Source organism: Vulpes vulpes, chromosome 9, assembly GCF_048418805.1.
Source record: "Vulpes vulpes isolate BD-2025 chromosome 9, VulVul3, whole genome shotgun sequence".
Classification (NCBI taxonomy): Eukaryota; Metazoa; Chordata; class Mammalia; order Carnivora; family Canidae; genus Vulpes; species Vulpes vulpes.
Genome location: NC_132788.1, coordinates 38,839,032 through 38,852,402, shown reverse-complemented (window position 1 = coordinate 38,852,402; position 13,371 = coordinate 38,839,032). Strand labels below are relative to the sequence as shown.

At 38.4% G+C, this 13,371-nt stretch overlaps 1 protein-coding gene across 7 annotated transcripts in view; it reads right to left on the bottom strand.

Annotated features, from left to right (window-relative positions):
* LOC112918518 (phospholipid-transporting ATPase IB) overlaps window positions 1–13,371 on the bottom strand; it is a 579,220-nt gene that overhangs the window by 291,878 nt on the left and 273,971 nt on the right. For all 7 annotated transcript variants that reach the window (XM_072719837.1, XM_072719843.1, XM_072719842.1 and 4 more), the window contains exon 25: window positions 8,130–8,302. In XM_072719837.1, coding sequence (XP_072575938.1) covers window positions 8,130–8,302 — 173 coding nt within the window. The remainder of the gene's footprint in view (window positions 1–8,129; window positions 8,303–13,371) is intronic.

Here is a 13,371-nt window from a genome sequence, read left to right as displayed (position 1 = left end):
AGAGAGAATTCTCAAGCAGACTCCCTGTTGAGCATGGAGCCTGTTGTGAGGCTCGATCCCACAACCCTAGACTCTAAGATCATGACCTGAGCCAAAATCAAGAGTCAAATGCTTAACTGACTGAGCTATCCAGGCTTCCCTATAACCTTTTTAAAGGTTTATAACCTTTTTCATTTCATATATTGTGAATAATCTAACCTATTTCCAAAAAAAGTATTTAACTGAAAGAGATCTAGATTAAAATATAAATTGCTAACAGTGATGGACTCTGGTTGATGGGATTTGTGATTTTTTTTCTTTCTTCTTATCTGAATTTTCTAGTTTTTTCTATAATAGAAATTACTCTTAAAGTTAGAAAAATAAACCCCAAAAGTTTTTAGAAACATTCATTGTGCCCACTCTTTTTTCTTCTCTTGACTATTTCTATGGTATCACAGTAGGTTCATATGTTTATCTATGAATCTACCCTGAAAGACAGAAGTTTAAATACATCCAAGAAAATAAATGATGTCTTCTGAAACCCTTCATTTGCACATCCAGTGGAAATCCCTGCTGTGGTGTTTTCCTCCTACTCCATCTCCTGCCCAGAGACATACAGCCATAAATCATGTCTGTTAATATGGTGGCACTGGGGACAATGAGCATCACCTGTGTTTGCAGAGAACTGTGACGGAGCCGTGAACCAACTTCCTCAAAAGGGGAACCCTGATGATGCTTTCATGACTCTTTTCCTGACAATACACATTGACTTTTAAGATTTCTGAACGTTCTCAAGAGGTCAAAGACTGCCTCCCAACCCCACCATCCTAAGTCTGTGCCTATAAAATTTATCTCCATTTTAATAAAACTAAAGAACTTCAAAGAAAAAGGAAAAATGAGAAAACATGAAAGACGGTATTTCCAAGGACACAGGGAAGACGGAACAGAGAACCCCTTCTTGAACACATAAAAAATGGTTTACATATTTTCTACATAACTTCTTGTAGAAAGACAGATCCTATAAGACTTTTTTTAATAATAAATTTATTTTTTATTGGTATTCAATTTGCCAACATACAGAATAACACCCAGTGCTCATCCCGTCAAGTGCCCCCCTCAGCGCCCGTCATCCATTCACCCCCACCCCCCGCCCTCCTCCCCTTCCACCACCCCTAGTTCATTTCCCAGAGTTAGGAGTCTTTATGTTCTGTCTCCCTTTCTGATACTATAAGACTTTATGCTAAAACACGTTCAAACAAATTCTACAGTTTGAAAAATACGTGAAAAGCAAAAACTTCATATAAAACTCAAGTACCAACAGTAATAAACACATATTTATATAAATTAGCTGCCGCAGCCAGCTACAAAATATAAGAACACAGGCCCTCATACTACTCATACCTAGGATAAATTGACAATGCCTCCATTACTACTCAGTGAAGCCATGGGTGAGACAATGTAATTTTTCTGAGGCCTCTATTTATTCATTTATAAAAAACAAAAACAAATTTTTACCAAGGATCAACAAATTAAGAGAGTATAATTTCTGACTCAATATTATAATTTGCTTATATGATTTAGTCTCTGATAGGTTCCTTAAATACAAAATCAAGCTACCAAAAGGCTCTGGCAGCTGAGAGGTGCATGGTACCATCACCTGAGACAGTAAACTAGTAAACTAGTGGAAAAGATCAGAAAGAATGGGGAGATGCACAGATGAGGGCATTGTGACTAATTCAGTTTATACATTTTGAATTTAAGATGTAAAAAGAACGTCAGTGTGAAAAAGTCTCAGATATAGGTGAAGCTCAAGACAGGGGTCATGCTAGACATGCCGATGGACTAGGGAAGCCATCTATTCACAACCCTGAATATCAATACCCATTAGAATCAGCCAGGAGTATTGTATAATCCCTAGTGTTCTGATTTAATTGTCCTGGGTACAATGTTCATAGCAGCAATGTTCACAATAGCCAAACTGTGGAAGGAGCCACAATGTCCTTCGACAGATGAATGGATAAAGATGTGAGATATATCTATATCTATATCTATATCTATATCTATATCTATATCTATATCTATATATCTCACATATATATATCTCCATTGTATATATATATTCCATTGTGTGTGTGTATATATATATACACACACATACATACATACATATATATATATATATATATACACAATGGAATATTACTCAGTCATCAGAAAAGATGAATACCTACCATTTACATCAATGTGGATGGAACTAGAGGATTTATGTTGAGTGAAATAACTCAATCGGAGAAAGACAATTTATCATATGGTTTCATTCATATATGGAATATAAGAAATAGTGCAGAGGACCATAGGGGAAAGGAGGAAAACTGCATGCAGAAAAATTAGAGAGGAAGACAAACCAAGAGAGACTTCTGACTCTGAGAAACAAATATAGGGTTGCAGAAGGGGAGATGGGTGGGGGGATGGGTAACTGGGTGATGGGCATAAAGGAGGGCACGTGACGAGATGAGCACTGGGTGTTATACTATATATTGGCAAACTGAATTTAAATAAAGTGTAAAAAAATAAATTTCATTAAAAAAATAATTGTCCTGGGGTAGGGCTTGGGAATCAGTGTCTTTTTTATTTCTTTCTAACCAGATTTCATTCAACATTCTGTTTTGTTCATTCAACAAATATTTCGTTTACATGGATGAATTCTTTTATTCATTTTTTAAGATAAAGTTCACATAATATAAAACTAGCCATTTTAAAGTGTTTATCAGCTCAATGGCATCTAGTATATTCACAATGTTGTACAATCATCACCTTTATCTACTTTTCTTTAAAGATTTTATTTATTCATGAGAGACGCAGAGAGAGAGAGAGAGGCAGAGACACAGACAGAGGGAGAAGCAGGCTACATGCAGGGAGCCTGATGCGGGACTCGGTCCTGGGACACCAGGATCACTCCCTGAGCCGAAGGCAGGCACTAAACTGCTGAGCCACCCGGGGATCCCCTATTTTATCTACTTCTAAAACATTTCCATCATCCCAGAAGGAAACCCTGTGCCCATTAAACAGTCATTCCCCATTCCTCATCCCTTAGGCCCTGGAAACCACTAATCTGCTTTCTGTCTGGGTGGATTTACTTATTGTGAAATATTTTATGAATGGAATATGTGATCACACATAATCTGTGATCTTTTCTGACAGCTTCTTTCACTATGTATGTGTTTGAGGTCCATCCATATTGTAGCATGTGTACCTGTGCTTTTTCCTCTTTATGTACAAATAACATTCCACTGTATGAATATACTACACTTTGTTTATCCATTCATCTACTAGTGGGCACTTGGGTTGTTTCTGCTCTTAGACTATTGTGAATAGCACTGTTGTGAATATGAAACACAAATATTTGTTTGATTACCCAATTTTAATTCTGTGGGTTGTATACCTAAGCAGTAGGATTGCTGCGTCATATGATAATCCCACATTTAAATTTTTGAGGAAAAAATTGTTTAAGTTCTCTAGATGATTCAGTGTAAATCTGGTGTTGAGAATCATTAATGTTGAAGATGAATGAAGCCATGAAAATAAATGGAATGCACCAAGGAGAAGATATGGGTGGGAATATGAAAAGGCCAAAGGCAAAAAACCTTGGAAATACATTTCAAAAGCTGCTGAGAAGATCCCATAAGGAAGATACATAGGAGGAAAAAGAGGTGCCATGGAAATAAATGAGAATCCAGTGGGGGGAGCCATTAACATCAGCTGCTAAGGAGGAATCAAGAATGTGATTGTTGCATATGGCAAGATGGAGGTCACTAGAGTCTGGGGATCTGCTAGCTTTACTGAGGCCCTGCTTTCAAGGAGTTGAGGCTTATATGAGATGCAAAGTAGAAGAGAGGTGAGAACTGTAATATACTCTTATTCACTATCCCATGACACTCAGGAACATACAGTACAGGTATCAAGCTTACCACAAAAATGTTATTAGACCAACCGGTTTATACCTCAACAAATCATGTGGCAATGTCCCTGACAGCTACAAAAGTAAACCACACTAAAGTATTGACCAGTACCTGTTTTGCTGAACATATTATGACCTTTCTAGGATTTTAACTACATGGAAAATATTTGGGTATAATAATATATAATTAGCTAAATTGTCTGAGTCTAATGTCAGCAAAATATTTAACAAATTCTTACATTATTTCCTCTATTTTCTGCCTAAAATAGTTTTAGCTTAAAAGTATTTATCAGTTTTTATAAAACATTCACCAGTCTCTGAATCAATATTGATGGCAGACAGTGCTTCATGATTTCACTGATTTATTTCCCAAAAGAAATTATTTTCTTCTATTATTAAAGAAAAGGGTAACCTTAACAACGACTGAGTTTTAAAGATGAAAAGTGAGAATTAAGGTCAACCTTATGTTTGAAGTCATATTAAATTTAACTTAGGTTTAAATTCTCAATGAATAGTAAGCAACATCTGAAGTACACGAGTGCTTTTATTTAAAAAAAAAAAAAAAGTATGTGTTGATTTTTTTTTTTTAAATCTTGAGTGTGAGACCAGCCAAGAAATGTCTCCTGGAGCGGTAAAGTAGTACACTATCCTAGATTCCTTTTTTCAATTAGCGCTTCTATTTTGTAGACAGTAACAGTATTTAATTTGAAATTTCCTCTTTCTGTGCCAATTCCAGTTTGAACTCCTTCCTGTGAAGTCTTTGAGTGTACAGCTTTATGTGACACACAAAGCCCTCTGAAAGCAGCCAAAGAAAGAAGGGGGAAAAAGATGTTTTTCTTTAGTATCAAGCACCTGGCAAGCAAAGAGCGTGTTCCTGTAAAGCCTTGAAGGCATTCCTGCTCTCCCCTGAGAATCCAAACGGCCTCGTTTTGATTTCCCTTTGAAAAACCATGAAGTTGGAGCACGTTTGCTTTGATTTACAGTTTACCAGACTTTTCCATGTTGTTTCTTGTTGCTTATTTCTGCTCACCAAGTCAGGGTGACGGCCTCTTGACCAACTGGCAGTTGGCAGGAAGAGGGACTCCCTCACCCATGACTTCTGGCTCTGAGTGAGACAACCTCTTGTGCTGAGGACCTCACAGAAATCAGGTACCTACTCAGCAGCTTCACAACACAGACACAAAGAGGAAATTAGGAGAAAAGTGCATTTCACTACAGTTCCTCCCCTTCTTGCCATTTGCATGTCCCTGAGCTAACCTGTCCAAATGGAACACAGCAAAGAAAGCACAGTATCAGCTACTTAAAAAAGGGAGCCATTAGACAGGACAACAAAGCAGAGTAAAAGAATAAATAGATAAATTGGACTTCATCAAAATTAGGATCTTGTGTGCGGCCAATAATACTTTCTTTTTTTTTTTTCCCAATAATACTTTCAAGAAGATGGAAAGACAGCCAACAGAACAGGAGAAAATATTTGTAAACCATGTTTCTGATGAGATACTTGTATCCAGCATATATAAAGAACTCTTAAAACTCAATAATAAAAGACAAGCAATCCAATTTAAAAATGAACTTGAATAGACATTTCTCCAAAGAAGATATACAAATGGCCAATAAGCACATGAAAAGACATTCAACATCATTAACTATTAGGGAAATGCAATCAAAACTATGAGATACCACTTTACACCCACTAGGCTAAACAATGAAAAGACAGATAATAACAAGTAGATGGATGTGGACAAGCTAGAACACTCACAAACTGCTGGTGGGAATATGAAAGGGTGTGGCTACTTTGGAAACCAGTCTGGTGGTTCTTCAAAACATTAAACATAGACTTACTAGCTGACCCAGCATTTTTCTCCTCAGTATATACCCAAGAGAATTGAAAACAGATGGCCATACAAAAACTTGTACATGAATCCTCATAGTGGCATTACTCATAATGGTCAAAAATTATAAACAATCCAAATGCTAATCAATATGGATGAATAACAGTGGTATATCCATACAATGGAATATTATTTACTTGTGAAAAGGAATGAAGTACTGATATATTCTACAACATGGATGAACCTTGAAAACATACTAAGTGAAAGAAATCATAAAAAGACCACATCTTATATAACTGCATTCATAAGAAATGCCCCAAATAGGCAAATCTCTACAGACAAGAAAGCAAATTTGTGGTTGTTTAGTACTGAGGGACACTGTGGGAGGGTAGAGGAGGATGGGGATTGATTAATAACAGATAAGAGGGTTTCTTTTGGGGGTGATTAAAATATTCTACAATTGGTTGTGGTGATGGTTACAAAACTCTAAATATACTAAAAACCATTGAACTACACATTCTACATGGGTTAATTGTAGGATATGTAAATTATATCTCAATAAAGTTGTTTTAAAAAGAGAGAGAGAGAATGAGAGAAAACCAGGAAACATGGTCTTTCATTTCTAGTTGCTCTGGTCATTCCTCACTATCCCAGGTCCCATTTAGTTGTACTAAGTTTCCTGATTTAGAAGAAACACAAAGTTCTTATTCATTGTTTCAAACACATTTGAATTTGTTCCTCACCCTGAGGTCCTTGAACAACCTACAACCAAGCACAACAGCTACACTCCTTATACTCCTTTTGACCATGAGGGCACCACCAGCCACTATTCCAGCTCTCGTTGGCCTTTGATGAGGCCAAATTATGCAAAGGGATCAAGAGAGCAGCATAAAATGATAGAGAACTATCATCATGTGAACAGTTTCAGGGTTCTGAGTAGGGAGGTGTATTGATGGAAAAATGGCAACAAATTGTTTGCTCTAAAATAAGAACAACTGGGAGTGGGAAGCAAGGTTAGAGAGACAAGGAGAGACTTTCCTGTTAGCTCTCCCCCAGACTTATTGGTCATCCCAAACAAGCAGTGTCATGAGAGGTCTGGGTAGAGTAGCATGGCAGATGATGTTCCAAGGGACTTTTAGTAAAGCAGAAAGAGCAAGACCATCTTGTCAATGTAATAACCATTATTCTGAATAGACCATGATTGAATCCGAAAGAGGAGTTCTAAAAGGATTAATGCTCAAGTGAGGAATTTAAAAGCATCCTGATAACTGACTTCTGACAAAATATCCAAGAAAACAAGGTACGAAAAAATGTATAACTATAACATAAAAGAGCAAGCACAAATGAGATTATTAATCCAACGATACAGATTGTGTATTTAATCACATACCAGGTACCGCCTAAGCACAGTGTTTTCAGAAATGGACAGAGCTCTTCTCACCTTTCAAGTTATTTGCTGCATAATCAGGGTCATGCTGCTCATTGCTCTAGTAGTTTATTTTCTTTATAATTCTGACTCAAATCTCTATGAGAACTGGACCTCGCATAGCCAGTAGTCAATGGAATGTTGCAATGTCCACCCTCAAAAATCCCAGATTTCATGAAAAAAAAAGAAAAAAAAAAGAACAACAAAGTCCTTCACCTGAAACTAATATAACACCATATGTCAAGTAGCTGGAATTAAAATAAAACATTAAAAAAAATTCAACAAAGTTGTCTGGGTAAGTCCTAAAACAAAAATTGCCAACCAAAGCTCCTTATTGACTGAATAGAAATATCCACTGTATATCGCATAAATCTTGGAATTTGAGCTCAGATATACAGAGTCAAGGAACCAAGTATGCAGGGCTCTTCTAACTTTCCACACTTGCTCGTGGCAGACTTATTCTAGTTAATCTCCCTGGAGAGAGGCCCTGGCTCTTCTTTTCTCAGATGACAAGAAACAAAACTGCAAAAATCACTAACTGCTTCTTCCCCCCAAATCTGTGGACGGTTAAATTAGTATTTTTATTTTGCTTTTTAAATTTTATTTATTTATTTAAAAGATTTTATTTATTTATTCATGAAAGATAGATAAAAAGAGAGAGAGAGAGAGAGAGAGAGGCAGAGACACAGGCAGAGGGAGAAGCAGGCTCCATGCAAGGAGCCCAACACGGGACTTGATCCCAGGACTCCAGGATCATGCCCTGGGCCCAAGGCAGGCGCCAAACCGCTGAGCCACCCAAGGATCCCCTATTTTGCTTGTTTTTTTAAATGAAACTTTATCCCTATACTTTTAATGCACTATTTTTTTTTTTAAATAAAAACACAGGATACAGCCACATTGGAACATGAACAACGAAAAGCCTGTGCATGCCTACCTGCAGCATATGACAGCTTTACACGAAAGTGCCAAATCCAGGAAGCTTCTCCTGACTTCAAAGGAGAGAGCATACTTCAGGGTGTGGCCATCGATGATGAGGGCCACATCGTTCTCCTTGCCCAACAGATTCCCGAGGTCAGTGCAGTGCTGGGTAATGGCTGCCCTTGTCGCCTGAAACAAGAGTGGAAGGGGGAGGGGGTCATGTTTTTATGTGTTTGATATATCAAAAACAGAACTTAAGAAAAAAATCAAAAGTTCCTTAAAGTGAGAACATGCCCATTCTAATGTAAAACACATAGCGTTCAATTTGTTGTGAGTACATTAAAATTCCGTTGAACTGCCTGCTAGGTCTGTTTTATGGAAGAAAACATCCCCTTTAATGATATTTACATTTGATATTTACAATAACCTAGTCTGGTTACAGTCTAGGCTGAACTAGAGCATCCAAATTCTTCTCCTTTGGAACTTTAATTGCTAAGGTTCTTATGACTCTCTTTCTCCCTTCATGGTGCCTCTGGAACAGGAAACTCCATATAAACAAATGTGTGATGTTATTTTTTTTCCAAAAAATAAAGTTGCTAAAAAATGGCAAACATTTCTCAGTTTGCTAAAGATAATCTTTAAAAGCCCCCAAGAAGTATTAGGGGATATAAAATTAACACAAAAAATTAATTTCTATCCTCTGCTGAGATGTACAGATTAAACCACTTCTCCCCATAGGTCATCAGAAGAAGACACAAATTGATCATTTTTTCCATGTTACAGAAAATATCTAATAAAATTAAACATTTTAAAACAGTACTTTTTAAGACATTACTACCAGCCTAAGTAAGTGCGCTGGTATGATGTCTCTTATGCAATTAAAGCACAGAATCATTCTTTGGATTTTAAAAAAAAGTATGTCTGATTTCCCAGTGAATTTATGACTATGAATAGGATATCTGGTTCAAATATAAGAATTAAATTTTTGGATCATAATAAAAAATATGGTTTAAGCTAATCGGAGAAGCACAAAAGTCTGCTGAAATTATTCTGTTTGGACAACGGTCCTTTGGCTATTAAGCTACATTTACAAATAATTTATCCACCTGATAACATGAATTACTGTCTTAAAGAAATATGTTGAATGAACAGGAATCTTTCTATTCCTAGTTAAGCTGAGGATCAGCTACCATCACAAAGTGAGGCACAGATTCTTTTGTCTTACTGCTCAGTTTCCATTCTCAACAAGAGACTTGAGACAACACTTTTCAGAAAGATGTATTTGAGGCATAACTGTAGTTTAGAGCCCTGTTCTGTGATCAGATGGCCCAGGATCTGGTCCTAACTCTGTACTTATTACCCTCTGTGACCTTGGGCAAGTTACTTTACCTCTTTAAACAGCAATTCTTAAGTGTAAAACAGAGCTAAGAATAGGTACCTCACAGCACTTTTGTCTCTAACAAATGAGCTAAGCAGTGCCACCTGCTTAACACTGGTCTCGGGACATAATAAGCACTCAATGAAGTTCATTCTTCCTCTGGTTACTATTTATTCACTAAGAATTTCCTACATCTAGGAAAATACACAGTTGTGCTACTTCAGGCAGTGAATAAATGCTATCACTGACAATGCCTTCTTTGTCAATGTAATAACAGAAGCATAATTGATAGAATACTGTCCTAAGAATAAAAGTTGACTTTTAGTAAAACTACAGGTAACTTTATACTTTTTGAATTCTTAATTAGTTGCCTAATTCTGAATCTCAAACAAAACATCTATGTTTACCTTATCTGTGCAAACAGCCTGCCCTTTAGAATCTGGGTAGATAGAAGAAAATCCCACCCACCCAGGGAAATCCCAGTGTGGCATCCTGGGTGTACTCACGGGGGAACTCAGACAAGTCTGGGCAATTCTGAAGAGTGTGCTTGCCAGGGGTCAAGTCATGGTAGACAGAAAAACCTCCTGGGAAATATTTTACTGAAAGAGATGAGGCAAGCTATGCAGACCTGGTCTGTGGACAACATGCCAATATTGTCATGGAAGCACAATCTAGCCTACTGTCCGAAGGAGACTTCCATTGCCACCCCCTCCCCATGGACTTATGGAGGAAAAGGTTAAAGAATACAAATCCCTGAGATGAGGAGACCCCTGCCTGTGGCTTTTTTTGTAAGGCGGCACAGTACAAATGAAGATATGTAGCAGTAGTAATATTATGAAGGGTACTTTCTCCACTTAGGGTTATTTCTGGCCCAATCATGAAGACAGACTGGACCCTTCTTCCTCAGCCCAAGTGCTGGCAGCTCACCACCTATGAAGCTCTGAGGCAGGAGCAGAGAGGGTGCCCAGTACTGGGAATGTGAATGGCAGAAATGTAGCTACTGAGGAAACCAAGTTCCTGAGACATATACAATCTTCCCTGTCCCTCTACGATTGGTCAACCAACAAATTGTGCAGGGAAGGACCTCAAGAGGGAACTGGAGTTTCAACTGAACTGTGGGAGGCAGGACACAGAGTTGCACACATGGCCCCTCTTCTTGAGATACTCGTATGCAAAGGCCAACAGTGGTCTGGGGAACATGGAGGATACTAAGTTGAAATGTTTTCAGGTTGAACCACAAAAAGTGCTATAGACTGAATGTTTGTATCCTCCAAATTCCTATATTGAAACCCTAATCCCTGGTGTGGTGGTATTTGGAGGTGTGGCCTTTGGAAGTAACTGGGTCACAAGGGGGAAGCACTCACCTGAGATTAGTGCCCTTACGAGAAGCTACCAGTTGCAGAGAAACCAGCAGACATTACTAGGTTACTATGTGGGCCATTCAGCCTTCCTTGTACATTTTGCATTACATTTTCCTTTTTTCCCCCCAAGTTTTTATTTAAATTCCAGTTAGTTAACATACAGTATAATATTAATTTCAGGGGTACAGCCCAGTGATTCATCACTTACAACAGCTGGTGCTCATCACAAGTATCCTCCTTAATCCCCATCACCTATTTCCTCTATCCCCCAACCCCACCCGCCTCACCTCCAGTAACCTTCAGCTTCTTCTCTACCATTAAGAGTCTGTTTCCTGGTCGATCCTTCATGTTCCTCATATCTCATTCCTCTTGCCTGCAATGTTTTCTGCTCCTCACCTCCTACCTGAACCAACCTGTTCTCCTCTCACTTCGTCTGTGCAGAATCACACCTTTGCCTGTGAGATTGGAAACCTCCCCTACCACCAGAACCTCTCCAGATCCATCCTCTTGCTCCACCCTTGACTTTTCTCCAGCCCCTGCTTTGGTTTTCATTCCAGTGCCCGCTCAGCAATAATCTTTGATCAAACCCAGACTAGCTGGGTTCCCTGCACATGTGTGGTAGAATATAGGTCCCTTCTGTGCAGTTCTCAAGCAAGCCAATCGAAGGAATTACTATCACAAACAGTTCCTTATTCTCAAATGGACTATGATTCAAAAGTCTATTTGTAAGTTAGTTATTGGGCACTTAGAATCTATTTTCCCAGAGGAACGATGTTACAAATTGTGGTTGGATCCCAGGACCTGTTAATGCCTACTTAGCCTAGTCGCTAAAATTTATACTGCAGTCTCTTATTTTAATAAAAAACCAATTACTGAAAGTTACAATGGACTTAGCTGTTACAAGGGGCATAGGGAGTTGGGACCGGGAGTTTCGTTCCCAGAAAGATACAGAACATTCCAAAATCCTTCATTAGAATTTGCCTATTAGGCATAAATATTAAAAAAATCTATTTCCAGGTTTTCATACGTGTTCTACAATTTTATTTTCCTTCACGATTAAAAACACACACGACTTAAAGCCAAAATGAGCAAGTGCAATGACAGACTGTTCCCAAAGCAATACCGAACACTCACCTCTCCCTTGCTTGTGCCATACTGGGAACCTTACATTTTTTAGCAGCAAGCTCAGTATTTGCCTTTGCATTTCCAGTTTTTTAAACAAGATCACGTAAACACCACAGATAGTGCCACACTTAAGTTCAGGAAATGGCTGTCTGTCTGCTCAGAGATAAGAGATTTACTGGAAGTTCAGCCTGCCCAACTTATGTGCGGATGGGACCCGAAAGGTAGCTCTACTGTCAGTCATTCTGGATTTAATAAACTGGAAAGATGGAGATTTCTAGAATCTGGATGCATGTCTACCAATTTGCAGGTAGCAGGAATCTTTCCTCAAAATGAAACCATTCCAGCAACACTGAAATCTGTTGAGGCAGGTGACCCTCTCCCTCCACGAGCTTGGCAGTGTCATAAGGAATTTCTTAGACGCTGAGCTAGCAGCAGCTGCTTCAGACCTCACTTTGATGTTCTGCAAATTCCAAGGGGCTCAGAGCTGACGATGCTGAAAGCCAGGATGGTTCAAGTTTCATGAGCAGCAATTCAGCCAAATCTTACTTAGCCTTGGAGAGCAAAATCCTTTCTCCTGAATTAACCTTAGGCTAATGAGTATCTAACCATAATGCTCACCCTCTAGACCATGGATTCAAAATGGTTTTGTTGTTTTTTCCATTCTAATCATCCATTTTTCTTGTCCCTGGCCAACTGTCAGGTGTGCCTTCTCTCACCACTGTATTCTATTCTACTACTCCTCCTGTCATTCCCACCGTCCAGCCTCTCAGATGGGTCACAGTGGCAATCTCCTTATTCTTGCCGCTTCCATTTTTTTTAAACTATCATTTCCATTTCCAATATAATCACACCTGTTTCCTGACAGCATTAACAGTCTCAATACTTTTGCATTTATAAACCCTAATGGGCACGGACTTTTGTAAAGCTAAAGACAAAGCACAAGTCTAGCAAACCCATTATAGGCAAATAAAGAAGGTGAAGGCTGAAAACAAGCAAATTACTCATGGCCCCTACTGGCAGCTGTTGCCGACCTTTTTTGCTTTAGATGTTACTTTGTTCTAATCAATGAATATCTCTAAACTTAAAGTTCATTAGGAAGTAAGAGGAATCTCTGTTAAGTTTGTAATATTTCAAGGATTTCCTACAATACTAATAATTTCAAGGAAGATGGGATGCTATGTCACAGGCATTGAGCAAACATTCTTAAAAGATAATCTGGCCTCTTGTCACCAAGCACCCACATACTTAGCTGGTACCCTCAGGTCACCTTTAACCTCCCTCTCCCTCAATCAGATATTCTCTACATGGGCTGCCCCCACCCCCCACAAAATGTTTCTATTTCTGATAAAAAAAATTGTTTATCTTCTTAGATTACTGATATTACCCAATTTACT